Source organism: Hydra vulgaris, chromosome 08, assembly GCF_038396675.1.
Source record: "Hydra vulgaris chromosome 08, alternate assembly HydraT2T_AEP".
Taxonomy (NCBI): Eukaryota; Metazoa; Cnidaria; class Hydrozoa; order Anthoathecata; family Hydridae; genus Hydra; species Hydra vulgaris.
The window spans coordinates 32,602,501-32,622,245 of NC_088927.1; the positions used below are offsets into that span (position 1 = coordinate 32,602,501).

The window sequence follows — 19,745 nt, forward strand, 5'->3', positions numbered from 1 at the left end:
TGATCAAAAAATCTCTCACAAGCATTGATGAGCAAGTATTATGATGCAAAAACCATGAGTTTATTTTGCAATTTCAGACATTACTTGGTATTGCTTCTTACAAACAACACAAAACATAATCAGAAGTATTGTGTTGACGAGCCAAAAATAAGATCTTTAGATAAACAAAAAAATTTTTTTTAAAACTTCTCTTTACTCTTTACAGACCCAACCCACAATAAACATACAGAGTGACTGAATAGAGGTGATTTTCCCTTAATCCTCTAACATTAGTCTTAAAATATTCTGCCCTTTTTCTCTACTAAAAAACAAATTACCATAAATTGCTGCGTTAGCTGTCCTTTACAAACCCTAACCTTAAATTTTGAAAGCAATAATTTTATTACTAAGCAAATACGAAAATGATAAAGTTAATTTTGGCCACACTATTTCTATTGATGCTTGACAAATTAACATTAACAAAATATATTGAACAGATTTAAATATTAGGCATAAAAAAAAAACCTGGTCATCTGAAGTGCATGCGATTCCATGATTATTTCCATTAGCATATTGACGAACAATGTGGATTAAATCTAATATAACACCTTCGCACAAACAAACAAAAAATGCATATAATAACCTTTTTAAATTTGTTTTTTACCTTTTGTATTAGTTCAACGTTGAAAATCAAAATTCAAATAGAAAACTATTAAAAAACTTTAAATTAAAAAAAAAAAAAACTAAACAAAAGTGAAAACAGATAAAGACCAGCAAAAATATCAACAAGAAAAAAAAGTAAACCTCTTTTTCCAGCTCGAGTAAAACCATCAAATATACTAAATAAATAAAAATTGGCAATAACGATATTATCTGTATTATTTAAAAAACAAAACAATCTAGTTGGAATAATCAGTAGTTTATTATAATCACTTATTTTTACATTTTATATAAATGATATTTTATTTTTAACAGTGGGTTTCATGGGCGTATGTAAAAGTCATTTTTTTAACTTAAATACGACATCAAGGAAAAGTTGAAGCATTAAAGAAATAAAATTTATTCAGAAGTTTTTACTCCGAAAACAGCCAAAAATTATATATATATATCAACAAATAAAATAAAAAATATATTGGAAAGTGAGATGAAAAATAAATTGACAGGTGAGGTAAAAATATATTGATGGGTGAGCAAAAAAAAAAAAAAAACTACAAAAACCTTTGGAATAAAATATGAGTAATCTAGTAATGTTGAAATGTTATAGTAACCATTATTGTTTTTGTGTAGATTTATGTGTAGCATAAAAGCTCTCAAAATATTTTTTTTAAATTTATGCTTATAAGTTTGACCATTGATATTATGGCTTGATTAATATGTATTCTTCAAGACTATTCAAAACATTTTTTCATTCTTGCTTTCATTAGCTTACCTTTCTTTGTCAACTAGTGGATTTCCAAATGATGGTCCTATTTAGGTTAAAAAAAAAAAGCATTAAAACAAAAATATGTAAAAAACACACACACAATACTGCTATAAAATATGCTATATAAAAAATAGAAAATAACATATAAAAAATAACAATATACAAATAATATTAATATACAGTTGCAAAAAATAAAATAGCACCACTAAGCGTATTTTCCTTTTTGTTAAGCAAACACCAAGCAAAATAAATCTTTTTTTATAGCTTTGCTGTTTAAAATATTAGCTAACATGTTTATTTTGTTGTAAAATACTCTGATAACGGTAAAAATAATTGTGAAAATAGCAAGCGTTGCTTTTTTTTTGCTGTTTTATTCGTTTTATGTTAGTGCTTATTAGTAGGAGTCATTTACATATAAAAATGGGACGCGGAAAGCATTGTAGTGCAGAAAAACAAGTAATGTTCCGAAAGTTGATATCAGCAGGGAAATCTTATAGAGAAGTTGGTCGTTTAGTTGAGTGTTCCAATAAAATGATAAGAAATGCCATAAAATTTCAAGAAAAGCCTGAAACACATGGTCGAAAACGTTCTATTTCAACATTGCTGGCCAATCGCTTAGTCCAACAGGCTAAAAAGGAACCTTTTAAAACAGCTACCGAACTGAAAAAGGACTTTAACATCGATGCAACAGTACAAACAGTTCGAAGTTGTCTGCAAGTTAATGGATTAAAAGCCTGTAGCCCCAGAAAAGTTCCACTTCTTAGTGCCAGACATGTTGCAAAGCGTATTGCGTTTGCTAAAAAACACTCAAATTAGCCACTCGAAAAATGGAGGAATGTGTTATGGACAGACGAAATTAAGATTGTGCATTATGGTGTAAAAGGCTCTCGGGCGTATGTTAGAAGACTGCCGAATGCAGAATACAATCCAAAATATACCATCAAAACTATTAAACATGGAGGTGTAGTATAATGATATGAGCATACTTTTCTTATTACGGAGTAGAGCCCATTCATCATTTTACTACTGTTATGGACCAACACGTTTATGTTGATATATTGGATAAAATGATGTTGCCGTAAGCAGACTATGAAATGCCGTTGTCCTGGGTGTTCCAACAGGACATTGACCCAAATCACACTAGCAAGAAGGCGAAGAATTGGTTTGAGGAGCATAAAGTGAATGTTATGGAGTGGCCAGCACAGTCGCCAGATCTGTAAAGGAGGTGGTTGCTGCTGCCAAACCCACCACGAAGGAGTCACTTTGAAGTGTAGTTAAGGAGACATGGAGCGAAATTCCGCTAAAGCGATGTCAGGACTTGGTTAACTCGATGCCAAGACGTTGTGTAGCCGTCATTGCCAATAAGGGTCACGCTACAAAATACTAATATGTTAAGAAATAACTAATATTTATTGTAAAATGTTTAAAAAAATTGATCTCATAGTATTTCCTTATTTTAAAGCACACATTAAAGCTGTGGTGCTATTATTTTTTTCGCGTTTTATTTGATTTTTTTTGAATTTTTGTTTAATAAATGAATACTATATATTAAAACTTGTATATTTTGTTTTTTATAAAAATTATAAGCCATTTTACTTTTAAATATGTATTTAAAAGATTTTCAAACTATCAAAAATAGTTAAAAATTCTAATTTCAACCAATTTTTGCTGGTGGTGCTATTTTATTTTTCGCAGCTGTATAAATAATAAAATATATTAATAATAAAATATAAAACATTATAATAGAAATAGGCCAGATGGTACTAAACATTTAAAAACTTCTGGTCATACATACACTTCAGACTGCATTCTATCACTTTATTTTAGAATTTCTGAAACCATATTACAGAATGATGGAAAATAATACTGTATTAGGGCATTGAAATGAAATTTTTGAAACACTTTAGCATTAGTGGATGAGTATATATGTATATTAATTGAATATATCTGTTATTTGATTTAATTTAAAAAAAAGTCACTCATCACAACAAACATATTTTACAATAAACTGAACTTATTTAAAATGATAATATATTATGTTAGGTGTATATGTCAAATAAATAAGTCACAAAACAGAATATATACACACTAAAAATATCAAAAAATATTACCATATAATAACAAATAATAATATATTAGTAATAATAACATTTTTGTTAAAGATATTGTATTAGATATAGATACACCAAAAATATTTAATACAAGAAAAGTTGCTGCAGTGTGCAACATTTTTGTTAAAGATATTAGATACATCAAAAATCATCAAAATATAAAGCAACTATAAGAGAAGCAAAAAAAAAAAAAAAAATCATTTCAAAAAAATTTAAAAAAATGAAAGTTATTGTTTTTATTTTGATAGTAAATATTTTACCTAAAACGAACACCAAGCAGTGATTCTGAAAAATGTTACAAATGATGTAAAATTAGCTCTTCTTGTTTTAAAAGATTTAAAGCAGAAACAATTTTTAATGGATTGGTTGGTAATTATTAACTCTTTTGATTTATGGAACTGTATAAAAATGATTATAACAGATACAACTGCTGTTAATACTGGTAAAACAAAAAAGGTGCAGTAACTAGACTATAACAAATATTTAGTGATCTTGATTTTTGATAATCCACAGTATGTTTTATGTTAACATCATGTTCTGGACAAGTTGGTCATTGATCTGTACATCACCTTGTCTGACTTACACTATTCTTTTATTAAATTCATTCTTGAAAATTACAAAATTCAGAAATATATTCAAGTATTATCTTCAATTATAATGTCCTATAAAAAAACTACTGAATGAAACAAGACAGCCTGGAAGATCTTGTATGATTTTATAAGTAACATAGAAAAAAAAAGAACTGTTCCAGTAGAAGAACAACCACTGGAAGATGACAGCAAAATACCACTCAAAATCCAAATTGCTGGTTTTTTTTTTTTTTTTTTTTGTTATTTCACCTTCCCAAGGCCCAGAAGGCCACTACAGATGAGGAGGCTACGTAATTGTGGTTATAACCCTCTCTCAACTCTATAACTCCGAAACACGAACCTTGACGAACAAGGCCGCTGTGTGGAGAAACAAGTTGAGCGCGGTACTAGCAGGGACGTGGTGGGGATCGAATTTGGTTGGTATCTGTTCCTGGAAGAATCCATCAAAGGGAGACAAGAATGCATAAAGCAGATTGAGAAAGAAGTAACAAGTTTATGGCATAAGAAAATTAAATTTTCCACATTTATTAATTCAAATCAGCTAAACTAGCTGTTTGGCATTTATTCTAATACCAGCGAGAAGAGACTCACTACTAGCCATTTGTAGATTTATCTTTTACAGATGGGCAGACCATTGTTTTATTGACCAAATGTACAATACAGATGATTATCGGAAGCTATGTAGCAGTTTGCATGGTCATAAAAAATAATAAACTCAGTGAAAAAGTTATATATATAATAATATATAACTTTATATACATTATATATATATTATATATATATATATATATATATTATATATATATATTATATATATATATAAGGATATATATATATATACATACATTATATATATATACATTATATATATATACACACACACACACACACACACACACACACACACACACACACACACACACAGATTTTTGATGGTAAATTTTATGTTTTTATGGTAATTCCTATTATTTTTATATTATTAACATACTACTCATTTGACATTTACAACTATTAAAATTGCTTGTTTTGGTCATTTTATGTTTACATTTTTGTGGACATATTAACACACATCTACTTTTATTACTATTATTATCTACTATTATTGTGGAAATATTAACACACATCTACTTTTTCTTAAAATAAAACAAGACTTATACTTAAAATAATGTATATAAAGTTACAGATACTTAAAATAATGTATATAAAGTTATATATAATAATATATAACTTTATATACATTATATATATATATATATATATATATATATATATATATATATATATATATATATATAAGGATATATATATATATATATATATAAGGATATATATATATATATATATATATATATATATATATATATATATATATATACATTAGATATATATACATTATATATATATATATATATATATATATATATATATATATATATATATATATATATATATATATATATATATATATATATATATATTTGACATTTACAACTATTAAAATTGCTTGTTTTGGTCATTTTATGTTTACATTTTTGTGGACATATTAACACACATCTACTTTTATTACTATTATTATCTGCTATTATTGTGGACATATTAACACACACCTACTTTTTCTTAAAATAAAACAACCTTAGTTCTTGTACCATATCAAATAAAATCATTCTATTCAGTATTTTAAGGATATTGTAATTTATTGAGTGAAATTCATCATCTATCAACTATAGGTGTGATAAACATGAAACAAATGTCGATGGCAAGTACAAGCATTTTGAGATTAATGATTGAACAAATCTGAAATCGCTCACGCTTGGGTTGTTCTCATAAAAAAAGTCATCAATGCTATTGATTTATTTAATGATATTGGTTCATTAAACAAAAAAAATGCAAGTCTCAAGTTAAAAAGGTAACTCCCAGAGAAGCCATTGCCTGTATCACAAAGCTAAATCCTTTTACTAGCTAGCACAATGAAAATTAAAGAAGAAATTGCTTAAAATTCAAAACTATGTCTGTCAGTACTTTTAAAAGTCGTTTATGCAAAAATAAGCTATTTGAAAGAGTTGTCTGAAAAATAATTGGTAAATAATATCATTAATTGTTTAAAGTTTGTGAAACAGTACGTACACAAGGACTTACATTTTTTGAAAAATGTGCTTTGGACTGACGAGCCTAAATTTAATTGCTTTGAGTCTGATGGAAAATAATATGTTCATCATCCACAAAACCAAGAAGCTCTCGATATCTCTAAAGACCATAAATTGTGGCAATGTGATTGTTCGGGACAGTTTTTCATGGTGGTGTGGGCCCATTGCAAAGAATCCAAGGGAAAATGGATCAACATATGTAAAAGAAACACTAGAAAACGTCATGTTGACATATGCCAAGTAAAACCTCCCTTATGTTTAAAAATTCCAACAAGACAACGACCCTAAGCACACCATCAAAAGTGTTAAAGTTTAATGCTAACAAAAACAATGTCTAATGCTACTTTTTTGGGGGGAGGGGGGAAGGAAGGGGGAAGGGGAGGGGAAGGGAGGAGGTGATTAGTTAATTTACCTCCCTAAGGTTTTATAAGTAGCTTTAACTACAAATATTAAAGCTGCAAGAAACCTTTGAGAAAAATATCAAGTAAAGAGGCTTTATAAAACAAGAAAAGTTTAACAGTTTATAAATTGTTAACAATAAAACTTCTAATATTGATCTAACCTAAAAAAGCATCTAAATAATTGATGAGTAATTTTAAGTAAACGATAAAATGATATTTCAATTAAAGAAAATAATTTATAAAAATAGTTTTAAAAATTAAATATACATTTAAGTTTATGGTAGATAGATTGATGACAAGATAAGATGACAAGATGAATGATAACTATGATATGGTTCCTAGTGACATGATACATAAAAATATTTAAAAAAATGTAAAAATGTTTTCAGCAACAACCAAACAACAAACAATTGAAAGCTTATTTAAAGTTAATTTACCTTTTTTTATTTTTAATTTCACTAGCTCCATACAGGCTCTTGCATCCTCAATTGAGCAATGTCCTTTATCTGTGTTTTGAATATCTCGACTATAAAATTCATTTAATAATTAAAAAAATTCTAATAAAACTCAAAAAAATAATTTATAAAACCAATGAAAAAATCCTACTTTAAGTAACTTTTTACGAGGCAACGGAGAGATGATTTATATCTTGGCCCACGATTATCAACATAGAGTACAGATGTATCAATGATATTGTCATGATGAAGCTAAATTAATCAAAAATTTAATCCTAAATTCAAACACACAAATACAAAAAAAGTCATCATCACAATTATGATCATCATGATAACGATAATATTCTTGATCATGATCATCATTTGATAGCTGACAGATGCTTTATCTTGTATACTTAATATTAAAGAATTTCTTCATAAACAAGTAAAAAGATAGACCTTCATTTGTAATTGAAAACAAAAAAAGTGTAATTATGAAATTGTAATATGTAATTAAAAAATACAACACGCGTTGGTTATTATTAGTTCTTATTAAGAACTCATAAAACCAATTGAGAAGTGATAAATTGTAATTACTAATGCACAATGAAAGCTTGTAGGTTATTATAAAAGGTTTCAGACAAACTTTAATAAGTTAACAGTTTCTGGATTTTCTACATTATAATTTCTGTATGTACCAAGAAAAGATGTTTTATCTTCATCAAATGACAGAAGAAGAGTTATCGAATATGCCTTGCATAATGATTATTGGGCAAATCTATAGCAAACTTTAGTTGTTAAATATATGACAGCATACAACGCAATTTGCAGCAAAAATTCAAACTTTATTGGAAAAAGCTTAGAAAAAAAAAAGAGCTGAAATAATGATAATGAAATTGAATAGATTAAAAATGACATCAACTGATATTGGTGACTGTCAAAACTAATCCAGAAACTGTTTAGAGGATTTAATTGAATTTAAGCTCTCTTTTTTACACTTGATTAGGAAGTGTTAACAATTTACCAGCTGAGTTATGTTAGGACCCAATATAAATATTTGGAAGGATAAAATATTCTTACTGCTGCAAGATATAAAATGGGACATGATTTTGCAAGTGCTGTGCAACACACAACTATACAACAATTTTCAATATGAAAGATATTCAAGTTGGTGTTTAACAAGATATTACAGTGATTTTAAATGGCATTGTTTAATCAAAAGTTAGATCTCATAATTTTTTATAAAAACCTAAAAAAAATCTACACAAAACTGTCAATCTTTAAGTTGTTGCCAATGTCAAACATGAAATATCTTTATAACTTTTTAGTTATGTCAGGTATGCTAGTAGATGTAAGTTATGTAGGGTATGTAAGTAGATGTCATAAGAGATTTGAAACTGCAACTCATTCAAATTATTATTTGATACAATAATTCCATACAAAAAACCAGTTTTAATATCAATTTGTGTATCTATTCATGCTACTAAAACATAGTGTACCAATCATGATTCTGAGTAGCATTGACCTACAAAAACTAAAAAATGAAACAATTGTTGGCTCCAAAAAATGCAAATAGAAACAATTGTTAAGTTGAAAAAAAAAATTTAAAGCTACCATTCATATAATGTCTTGGCAATTTCTCTTAGCAATTAAATTTTACATTTTATCTTACAATTTTCATTTACATAACCTTAATTACATCTCTTAATTACAACTCTCCATCTCTCATATCTCTCTCTCGAGAAACTGCCTCATTTAATACAAATAATCCTTTCCAACTTCCTTTCAATCATTTTTCCAAGCTGATCATAACTTTCAACTGATTTCAAATAATCATTTTTTTCATTCTTATCTAAAAATTTTCTTTTTATATCTATATTTCCATTTTTTACGCTAAAATTATTAAATATAAAAAAAAAAAAATATAACTGTAATATTATGTATGACATACGATGTATATATAAATTTTTATGATGTAAATATAAAAGTAAAATCTTTGCCAAAATATAAAAATTTAAAAAATTACCATCAAAGAGCGCAAATCAAAATCGAGTGAATGACCAATTAATATTGTATCTGGTTGGATAATTTTAAGTAAATCTCTTTGTACATCTTGGAGTGTGGTTGTTACTCCATGTAACATTGCAGGAGTTATCCCACTGAACCTTATAAAGAAAAAAAAAAAAAATTAAAAACAAATTTTAGTAACTTTGAGAATTTCATTAATAAATTTAAAGATTAAATTAAAAAGCATCTTTGTAAATACATTTTAGAGAAGTTAAATACATACTGATTAGAGGAGTTGTGGTTTAGTCTGATATTAACTAAAATTGAGATTTGTTTTAGAATTTGGGGAGGGAGTTTTGAGTTAATACTAATATTAGATAAATCATCTTTCAGTTTTTTGAAAGACTTATATGAACTTATATTGAAATTTTTAGAGAATTTTTAAATGTGACTTCAAATTATTTTTCAACTTATGCCTAATTTAATTTGAAAGCCAGTATTTAAGTACTTAAGGCCTCCTAGGCAAAGACTTAAGGGGTAAACAGATTCTATCTGTTGACCAGCCTCGCACCCCTTCTTCATCTATTAGGCTGGTGCAGATGTATTTTTAATACATTGTTTCCAGTTTAGGATGTTGAATGCTGGATCTTCTTGACTCAATGCATGGGTTTGCTTGTGTCACTGTTTTTATGACTAGGCAACTCATTCTATTATCTCCTTATGAGGGTACAGCTCTAAAACTCAGTTTTATGGTTCTGAGGCCGACTGGTAGTCAGGTTTCCCGAACTCTGTGGTAGCTCTCAGAGAGGCTGATTCCATCAACAGCTGAAAAATATCAAAGTATTAACAGTGCCATGTTGCGCATGGATGGTGTCCCTGTTTGTACTTTTGGTGTGCATTGCGGAGGCCACATTTGTAGTAATGAGGCAATTGCTTGGGCTATTAAACGGTGTTCTGAGTACTATCTATGCTTTGAGTCAAGTTCTTCAATCAAATTTAAAAATGAATAAAGTACCAAAAACTATAAAACACAAAAAACCATCATCATCACCAAGTTCTCTAAACCTATCATTCACTAATATTCGTGGTCTTCGAAGTAACTTTTCTTCTGTTGAGTCTTATCTCTTGCAAAGTTCACCAGACCTACTTGCTCTTTGTGAGACTAATTTGAGTTCGGCTGTCTCATCTTGTGATCTTAGTGTTGATGGTTATCTTCCTCTGATTCGTAAAGACTCAATAGTCACATGCTTGGCCTGGGAATTTACATTCGTAAGAATTCACCTGTTTGTTGTGAAACTAGGTTTGAATCCACAGACTATTCTTTCATGTGCTTTCGTTTAGCACCACTTCACTCTATTGCCTTTCTCTTTGTTCTATATCGCTTTCCTTCATCTCAAGACTGCACTCTTTTTGATGTTATTTCTGATCATATTGACCAAGTCCTCTCTCTTTATCCATCAGCTAATATAGTTGTTGTCGGTGACTTTAATGCTCACCACTCTGAATGGCTTGGCTCTAGTGTCAGTGACTCTGCAGGCATTAAAGCCCACAACTTTTGCCTTTCTCAATCCCTAACTCAAATAGTCAACTTTCCAACTCGCTTTCCTGACAACCCTAATCATTTACCTTCTCTACTCGACTTATGTCTTGTTTCTGATCCTAGTCAGAGCTCAGTTTCTCCACATTCACCCTTAGGTGCTTCTGATCACAGTTTGATCTCTTCAAAACTAATATCTCATTCTTCTTCATCACCTGAATACCCTTATTATCGAACCTCTTACAACTACAGTAAAGCTGACTGGGATTCTTTCCGTGATTTTCTTCGTGATGGCCCTTGGGTAGAAATCTTTTAACTTCCTGTCGACAAATGTGCTTCTTACATAACTTCTTGGATTCAGGCTGGCATGGAATCTTTTATTCCCTCTCAACGATTCCAGGTCAAGCCTCACTCTCCTCCATGGTTTTCCTCACACTGTGCTGCTGTGATTGCCAATCGAAACCGTTACTTCCATATTTATCAGCAAAACAATTCTCCAGAAAACAGACGTCTGTTTATTACTGCTAGAAACAACTGTAAAAAGGTTTTGTTTAACGCCAAAACCCGCTATTCTCAGGTCATGAAATCTCGTACCTCATCTCAAAAATTAGGCTCTCGTGACTTCTGGAGAATCTTTAATAATATCAATAATAAGGGCAAATCTATAATTCCACCTCTCTTGTATGGTTCAGACTTTGTCACCTCACCTAAAGACAAAGCCGAACTGTTTGCTAAAAACTTTTCATCAATATCATCTCTTGATTCCACTAATTGCGTTCTACCTGATATTGCCAACAAACAGGTTGATCCATTGCTTGACATTCATATCACTCCAGCATCTGTATCTAAAGTGATTTCCTGCCTAGACTCTTCTGCAGCTTGTGGCCCAGACAACATACCTGTTATTGTCTTGCAGAAGTGTTCTCCGGAGCTGTCGTCTATACTCTCAAAACTATTCAACAAGTGCTTATCAGAGTCTTGTTTTCCAGCCTGCTGGAAAGCCGCATCTGTTATCCCTATCTTCAAAAATTCTGGGGAGCGATCTGATTCGTCTAACTACCGTCCCATAAGTCTTCTTCCTATCATAAGCAAGGTTTTTGAATCTTTAATTAACAAACACTTAATTTCTCATCTTGAATCTAACTTATTTAACTCTAACTTACTTTCTGACCATCAATATGGATTTCGATCTTCTCGCTCTACAGCTGATTTGCTAACAGTAATAACTGACAGGTTTTATCGTGCATTAGATGAAGGTGGAGAGGTTAAGGCCATCGCTCTTGACATTTCAAAAGCGTTTGATAAAGTTTGGCATGCTGGTCTTCTTCATAAGCTTTCTTCTTATGGTGTATCCGGCAACACCTTTAAGATCATTGAATCCTTCCTTTCCAATCGTAGCATAAAAGTTGTCCTCGATGGACAACACTCTTCTTCTTATTCTGTAACTTCAGGGGTTCCTCAAGGTTCTATCCTTGGCCCTATACTCTTTTTAATTTACATTAATGATCTTCCAGATATTCTCACATCTAAGGTGGCATTGTTTGCTGATGATACTACCATTTATTCTTGTCGTGATAAAAAACCAACACCCTCTGATTGCTTGGAGGGGGCATTTGAGCTTGAAAAGGATCTCACTTCTGCTACAGCATGGGGCTCACAGTGGCTGGTGAACTTGAATTCAGATAAAACTCAATTTTTTTCAGCCAATCGTTATCGCAATAATTTAGATCTTCCTATATTTATGGACGGTGATGTACTCGATGAGTCACCTACTCTTCATCTTCTAGGATTAACTGTTACTTCCAATCTTTCTTGGAAACCATATATCAAATCGGTTGCAAAATTAGCATCTGCTAAGGTTGCATCTCTTTATCGAGCTCGCCACTTTCTTACTCTGGATTCTATTCTCTATCTCTATAAATCTCAAATCCGGCCTTGTATGGAATACTGTTGCCATATCTGGGGCGGATCTTCTGATGATGCCCTTTCTCTTTTAGACAAGGTGCAAAATTGCATTGTAAACATAGTTGGACCTGCTCTTGCAGCCAACCTTCAACCATTATCACATCGTCGTAATGTTGCTTCTCTTTCTCTTTTCTACAAATACTATAATGGGCACTGCTCTAAAGAGCTAGCGTCTTTTGTGCCATCTACTATATTTCATTCTCGTGTTACTCGTCATTCAATTAAGTGTCATCCTTTTTCTGTGACTGTTCCTAAGTGCTCCAAAAACGCTTATTCGTCTAGTTTTTTTCCTCGAACATCAGTTCTTTGGAATTCGCTTCCTTCATCTTGCTTTCCTGATTCATATAATTTGCAATCTTTTAAATCGTCCGTCAATTGTTATTTTGCTCTACAATCTTCATCTTTTCTTTTACAGTAACTTCCAACTTTAATTAGTGGCTGCTTGCAGCCTTGTTGGAAGTGAAGATGTTTAAAAAAAAAAAAAAAAAAAATTAAAAAAAAAAATCTTTAAATGTTTTCTACAAATATAGAGTGTTCAATGTTCTTAAAAAAACAGAACAATGTTGAATTAGTAGAAAATATATGCATAGGCATGTATATAACTAAAAAAATATTTATATTTATATATCATTTTTTTAATTATGTACATGTATATAATTAAAAAAACATTTATATATATTATAAACTTTTATATATATTATAAACCGGTAAAATGCAAAAAAATTTGCATTTTACTGTTCACAGTTCCCATTTTACCGATTACCCAAATTTATGTACACAGGCTGGACAATAATATATATTCACATACATATAATATATTCAAGCCTGGAAAAAAATAGATATATTTCAATATTATCAGAACAAAACATTTTAAGTTTTTTTAGTAATATGTTAGTAATAGGTTGTCCTTTGATTTGCATAGACTTTAATTATCACATGCTTGGTTTTGGTATATACTTTGGTATCAATTTACCTAGATGTCGTGAAATCATTATTAAATCCTCTGATTATTTTTTTATATGATTTCATTTAGCTTCTCTTTACTCAGTCGACTTTCTTTTTTCTTTGTTCTTTATTGTTTTTCTTTCCAAGATGCACTTTTTTTGATGTTATTTCTAAACAAATTGAATATCAGTCAACATTGTTGCGATTGCCGACTGCTCATCATACTGCATGGTTTGATATTACCAATGACCCTGCTGGCTCTAATGCTCAAAATACGTCTTTATCAATCTCACAATCCTACAGTTTTTATCTATTCTTGTGCAGAAGCTTTGTGCTTCTTGAACAAAAGACTTTTTATAACTGGAAGAAATCAATGAAAATGGTACTGTATGTTTTTACCTATATATTCATGGATCTTATTACCTCACACAAGGACAAAGCAAAACTATTTTCAAAAAAGTTTAATCTAAATCATCTCTTGAATCTAATGGCCACATCGTTTCTGCCATATTAAAGAAACAAGTTAATCTGTTGTTAAACATTCAAAGCACTCCTTCTTCTGTTGCTTAAGTTATTTTCCACTTTTCTTCTATAAAGTTATGTTCACATTCCTGTCATATTCTAACAAAAGCATTCGGCAGAAACTTTCTTATTACTCTCTATTTAACTAGTGCTTACCTAAATCTTGTTTTCTTGCCTGCTGGAAAATGGCATCTGTGGTTCTAATAAAAAATTTAGATTACTCATATTCTTCTAACAATGACTAAATCAGCCATCTTGCTACTACTAGTCTTTGAATTTTTAAGTAACAAACTTTTAACATCTTATCTCGAGTTTAACAATTTTGCTCTCTGCGCAATAAATAGAGATTAATCAATAGATATTTTCTGCTAATCAATAGAGACTAATCAGTCAGATTAAAAAAAAAGTTTTGATAAAGCCTTGCATACAGATCTTCTCCATAACAGGGCTGCCGCATAAAATTTACATAAGAAAAAGAGGATTCTAGAGGAGATTTTGCATTTAATTTTTTTTTCGCAAAACTACAAAATTTTGAATAAAAATAGAGGATTTTTTTAATAGGTTTACCAAGTCTCCACACTTTTAGGGTTTGAACAGGGGTCAATAATGTCATTTTTTATGTTAGATAACATGGATTTGCTAAAATTGATTTTTACAACCTAATTCTCATATTAGATGCTAACCAGTTTTGCAGACCATGTATTTTTCAGGTATTTTTAACTATTTATACTATCATCAAGAAATAAAAAAATAAAAAAGAGGAGATTTGATTACATTATTAACTTTTTAGAGGATAATAAAGGATTTTAAGGGAGATTTTTGAAAAAAGAGGAATTTAGAGGAGTTGTGGCCACCTTGCATAAGCTCACTTCATATCGTATACCTTGAGAAATTTTATAAAGCCATTGAACCGTTCTTTTCTAACCTCAGAATTACAATTGTCCTTGATGGACAACACTTCCCTTCATTTTCAGTAACTTCTGGGGTAACACAAGATTCTATTTTTGGTCTGTGTTGTTCCTTTTTTATATTAATTATATTGCAGATAATCTTATTTCTAAAGTGGCTCTTCTTGCTGATGATAAATTTTTTTTTCTTTTTTGATCGGTTAGAACAGAGAGCTGAACTTGAATCTTGACATCTTTTGTGACAGCTCGGGGCCTGAAGTGGCTTTTGAATTTTAACCTAAACAAAACTTAGTTTTTTCTGATAACAATTACTTCAGTGTTGTTGATATTCCTATATTAATGAATTGCAACACTCTCACTGAGTGAGTTTTGGGCTGGTTCTTCTAAAACAGAAAATTTTTGCGGATATTAACTTACTAATTATTTCTAAAAAATACAACAGTTCTTTTGTTCTTTTAATAATATAATCTTTTTCAAATGATTATATTACACATCAAAATTTAATAAATGATAAATTAAAGTATAATTAGAAAAATTATACTTTAATTTATCAAAATGTGCTTCAAACAAGAAATGCATAGAAAAAGCTTCTTGGATTTTTTTATGCGAAATCACGAGTTGTTTAAGAAAAGAGTCTGTTCAGCTACAAACTCCACTAAGAACTGTTCAACATGTTATAAAAATGTACAATGATAACAAAACTATTAAATAAAAACCTGGAAGTGGTCAGAAAAAAAATTTGTATTTTAAAAATTAGTATTGAAAGTTAAGGAAGCACTCAAGAGAAATCCATAGCTTGCTATAAAATTTCACATAATTATCACTACAAAATTTTTTAGCTAAAAAATTCAATGCAATTAAAACTACGGTTTAATCAATTAAGAAATTGCAAGGTTATAGATAAAAAGAATACAAGATGCAAAAAAAAAAAAAAAAAAAAAAAAAAAAATCAATAAATTAAAGCAATTTGTCATTCAAAGCTGCTTTATTAACTGTTAACACAAAGAAAAGTATGAAATGAAATTTACTGGTTTTTTTGAAGCATTACTTGGACATATTTTTTACTCTGCAATTAATTCACTCAAAATTTAAGACATAGGGTCTTGAAAAAATTACCTGTGGCTGTGTTCAATGAAGTACACGTTTATTTACTACAGGCACTGTAAATACAAAAATTTACATTGAAAGGCTTGCAAAAGAGACTTTTACCTTTTTTAAGATCTCATATCAGGTAGAACACTTATTACAGATTATCTAATTTATAAAATTTTGTGAACAAAATTTTATAAATTAGATAAATAATGATTTATTAGTGCAACATAAAAGTTATGAAGCTTTTATCAGAATTTGATCTCATATAGCAGTGCTTATTAAATCCTTTTGGCTATGGTTGGTTTAATAATCGATATTCTATTGCCATGTCTTGAATGGAATTACTTGTTACAATAGATTTGATTCTTTTATTTTTATTATTTATTTTATTGATTCTTTTATTTTTATTGTCATAGTGATTGTTCTACAAAAGTAAAATTGAAGTTGTTATAGCTATTGTTCATACACAATCTTTTTACAAATATCTTTTTTATTTTGGCCAGATCTAGCATCTATTATTCAAAAAATATAGTTTTATGGTACCAACAGAATGAAGTCAATTTTGTGGCCAAGAACACAAATCTACCATATTGCGAATATATAGAAGGATTCCTTTATACAAGATCTATTAATGCACTGTAAATGTTGTTGGACATGCATTAGCTGCTAACCCTGAGACACTATCCCATGTTTATTGCATCTGTTTCTACATGTTTTTCTACAAATACAACCATGGTTACTACTCAAGCTATCATCACTTGTTCCATCAACCAAAAATCTCAAGTGACTTGTTATTATAGTGCAGTTAACTGTAATTGCTTAAAAATATTTTATTTGTTTAGTTTTTTTTTCACAAACATCTGTGTATTGGAATTCTCTCTTATTGTCATATTCCTGACACAATTTACAGTTTTTAAGTAGTCTGTCAACCAAACAACTTAAAAAACTGTAAACCTTTGTTTGCTGTTAACTCCTAACTTAATTAGGGGTCATCCATAAAGTACATTTTAAATTTAGAGTCTCCTTTCATATATAATCAACCCACTGCCCTCCCATCAGATATATGCCATCTGCAGACCCCCTCTTCCCTCTGAGCATACGTATTTTATGGACGATCACTTAATGGTTGCTTGCAGCCTTGTTGGAGGTGAATTTACTTGTTTGTAACTTTAAGTTGCAAATCACTTTTTTATGTAATCACTGTGATCTTAGAAAATGTTGTCTATTAAAATTTTCAAAATTCTAGATAAAGTTGCTACAGCAGCTCACAGAAACCAAAATTAAAGATATTGGTCTCTCTTTATGATCTAAAATAACCCAAACTTGCTAATTTATCCTTAACAAAAACATCTTGTATCATTGCCATTTTTGAAAAAAATAATGATATTAGTAATAGTAATAAATTTGTATTAAATTTGTATCAAATAAATTAAAAATAAAACATTTAATTTTGGGATTTAAGTCAGCACTGTCCTAATACATTTTGCCTGCTTTTTAATATGCTGGCTTAAATCTAGACATGTAATAAATAATATGATTTAACAATAATATAAATATATAGTTACTGTGTAAGATAGTCTGTAATAGGGGTATCTGGTTGAACAAGTTGATCATAAACAAGATTTAATTTATCATCTACAACAGACACACGTGTTAAAGCACGTTTGTCTCCCATAACACTGCACTAAATAAAGATTTAAGAATTAAATAATTATATATATATATATATATATATATATATATATATATATATATAAATTATTACTAAAAATATTAAATTAGAATTAAGTTATTTCAATAACTAAAAAAGAATTACAATCAATATTATATTTATATACCATTTCACAATCTATTGCTAATAATTTACTATTTTTGTGTGCAGGTATCACCTCATTGTTTTTTCGAGTAGAAATAATGCCTATTAAACATAACATAGATTATAACATACATAACATAGATTATAACATACATAACAGATTATAACATACATAACATAAATTAACTAATTAAGCTTCATTACTGTTATTGAATTGGTCTTTGAGTTTTGGTTATTAAAAAACTTACTCTGTTAAGGAAACTTTTTTATTGGCTGGTCATCTTGTTTTTGTTGTAAAGATTATCTGGTGGTCATCTTGTTTTCGTTTTACAGATTATTTGTTGCTCATCACGTTTTTGTTTTACAGATTATTTGGTGGTCCTCATGTATTTGTTTTACAGATTGTTTGGGGGTCTTCATATTTTTGTTTTACAGTTTATTTGGTAATCATCTTTATTTTGTTTTACAGATTATTTGATGGTCATCATATTTTTGTAAATAAAGCTGTAAATAAGATCAAACTTATTTATTTATAATTTTTAAGATGAGAATGCTTATTTTCCATGAAATAATGAAAACTAAATCAAGTAGTGATTGTATATTACCTACAGTCTATTGAGGAAAATGTAATAGATCATGAAAAGAGGCCTGGGAATTAAGGTAGCATTATATTTCTGATAAATTTTTTTATCTTTTAAAACAAAAAAACAAGTTTAAATAAGTGTTTGCTAAAAATTGTTTCTATCAAGGTTTTTTTTGATAACCAAGCAGATTTGAATAAATAATATACCCGGAGTTTCTTTTTTAGTAAATTTTGGAAGGTCTTAATTTGTGCTCACCCATACTAAATACTCAAAAACAAATATTAAAACCAAAACAACAAGTATTAAAATTCTAAAAATAAACAAACAAATATTGGTCAAAGTTGCTAGGTATTAATACTACACTGATTTTCTTTGATAAGATTTATCTATGGTATCTATAGTAACAAGATTTGTTTCAAGAAGTACTAATATTCCCTTATCAGCTGTGAGTTGCCTTGCTTTAGTTATAATTGACTTAGATGGTTACTTATGATGTACTAAATATGTGAGGTACTTATTATGAAAAGAAATTGCACAGTTAATTAAAAACTAATAACTTTATTATTTTATATTGATTTTTTGCTTCTTAAATGGGTTGATGCAATTTTTTGTAGAAAACAACCTTTAACAAATTGTAAGAGTTGCTTATGATAAAAGCAAATTTTAATATTAACATCTAATACGGAGGTGAGGACTCCATATTCAATATTAATACTCCATATTAAATGTTAATAAATCTTAATCTCGCTGAACCCTGTGATGCCTCTCAATCATTTAATAAAAAACTAACTATACATAAGTTCATTTCTATTTTAGATATATATTTATTATGTATCAACAATACGTAAGCAAAAAATGCATGGACTTATATAAAGTATTTCATACTGATTATTACCACCAATATCTTAACATTTGAATACTTTTTGAAACTCAAGTTGCTTTTTAATTTAATTTTAATTTAATTATTAACTAGGGAGAACAAAAAAACAGATAGCCAAACAATATAAGGTCTTCAATTTCAATTTTGCCCTGTGGTTTAGTAAAAGATCACCTGACTAAATATACTAGTAGTACCTAAAAGGAAACAAAGATTTAATGATTTGAATACAGGGCTCTTTAGCAAATAACTGAAATGAATTTAAAAAATTTTCTGAAGTCAAACAATTAAAAGAATAATAAAAACCAAAAACATTTTTTTTTTCATTTTTAATTTTGAACATGATTTTACATGCTCAAAAACTTTTTTAACTTTCAACAAACACAAATATGTATCTTACTAAAAAAAAA

At 29.0% G+C, this 19,745-nt stretch overlaps 1 protein-coding gene across 3 annotated transcripts in view; it reads right to left on the bottom strand.

Annotated features, from left to right (window-relative positions):
- Positions 1-19,745, bottom strand: part of LOC100202102 (uncharacterized) — a 42,608-nt gene that overhangs the window by 19,161 nt on the left and 3,702 nt on the right. For all 3 annotated transcript variants that reach the window (XM_065803446.1, XM_065803448.1, XM_065803447.1), the window contains 8 exons: positions 17,897-17,976; positions 17,624-17,742; positions 9,109-9,247; positions 7,255-7,355; positions 7,086-7,174; positions 1,409-1,445; positions 784-818; positions 505-587 (listed from right to left, as the gene is read on the bottom strand). In XM_065803446.1, the coding sequence (XP_065659518.1) occupies positions 505-587; positions 784-818; positions 1,409-1,445; positions 7,086-7,174; positions 7,255-7,355; positions 9,109-9,247; positions 17,624-17,742; positions 17,897-17,976 (683 nt within the window). The remainder of the gene's footprint in view (positions 1-504; positions 588-783; positions 819-1,408; positions 1,446-7,085; positions 7,175-7,254; positions 7,356-9,108; positions 9,248-17,623; positions 17,743-17,896; positions 17,977-19,745) is intronic.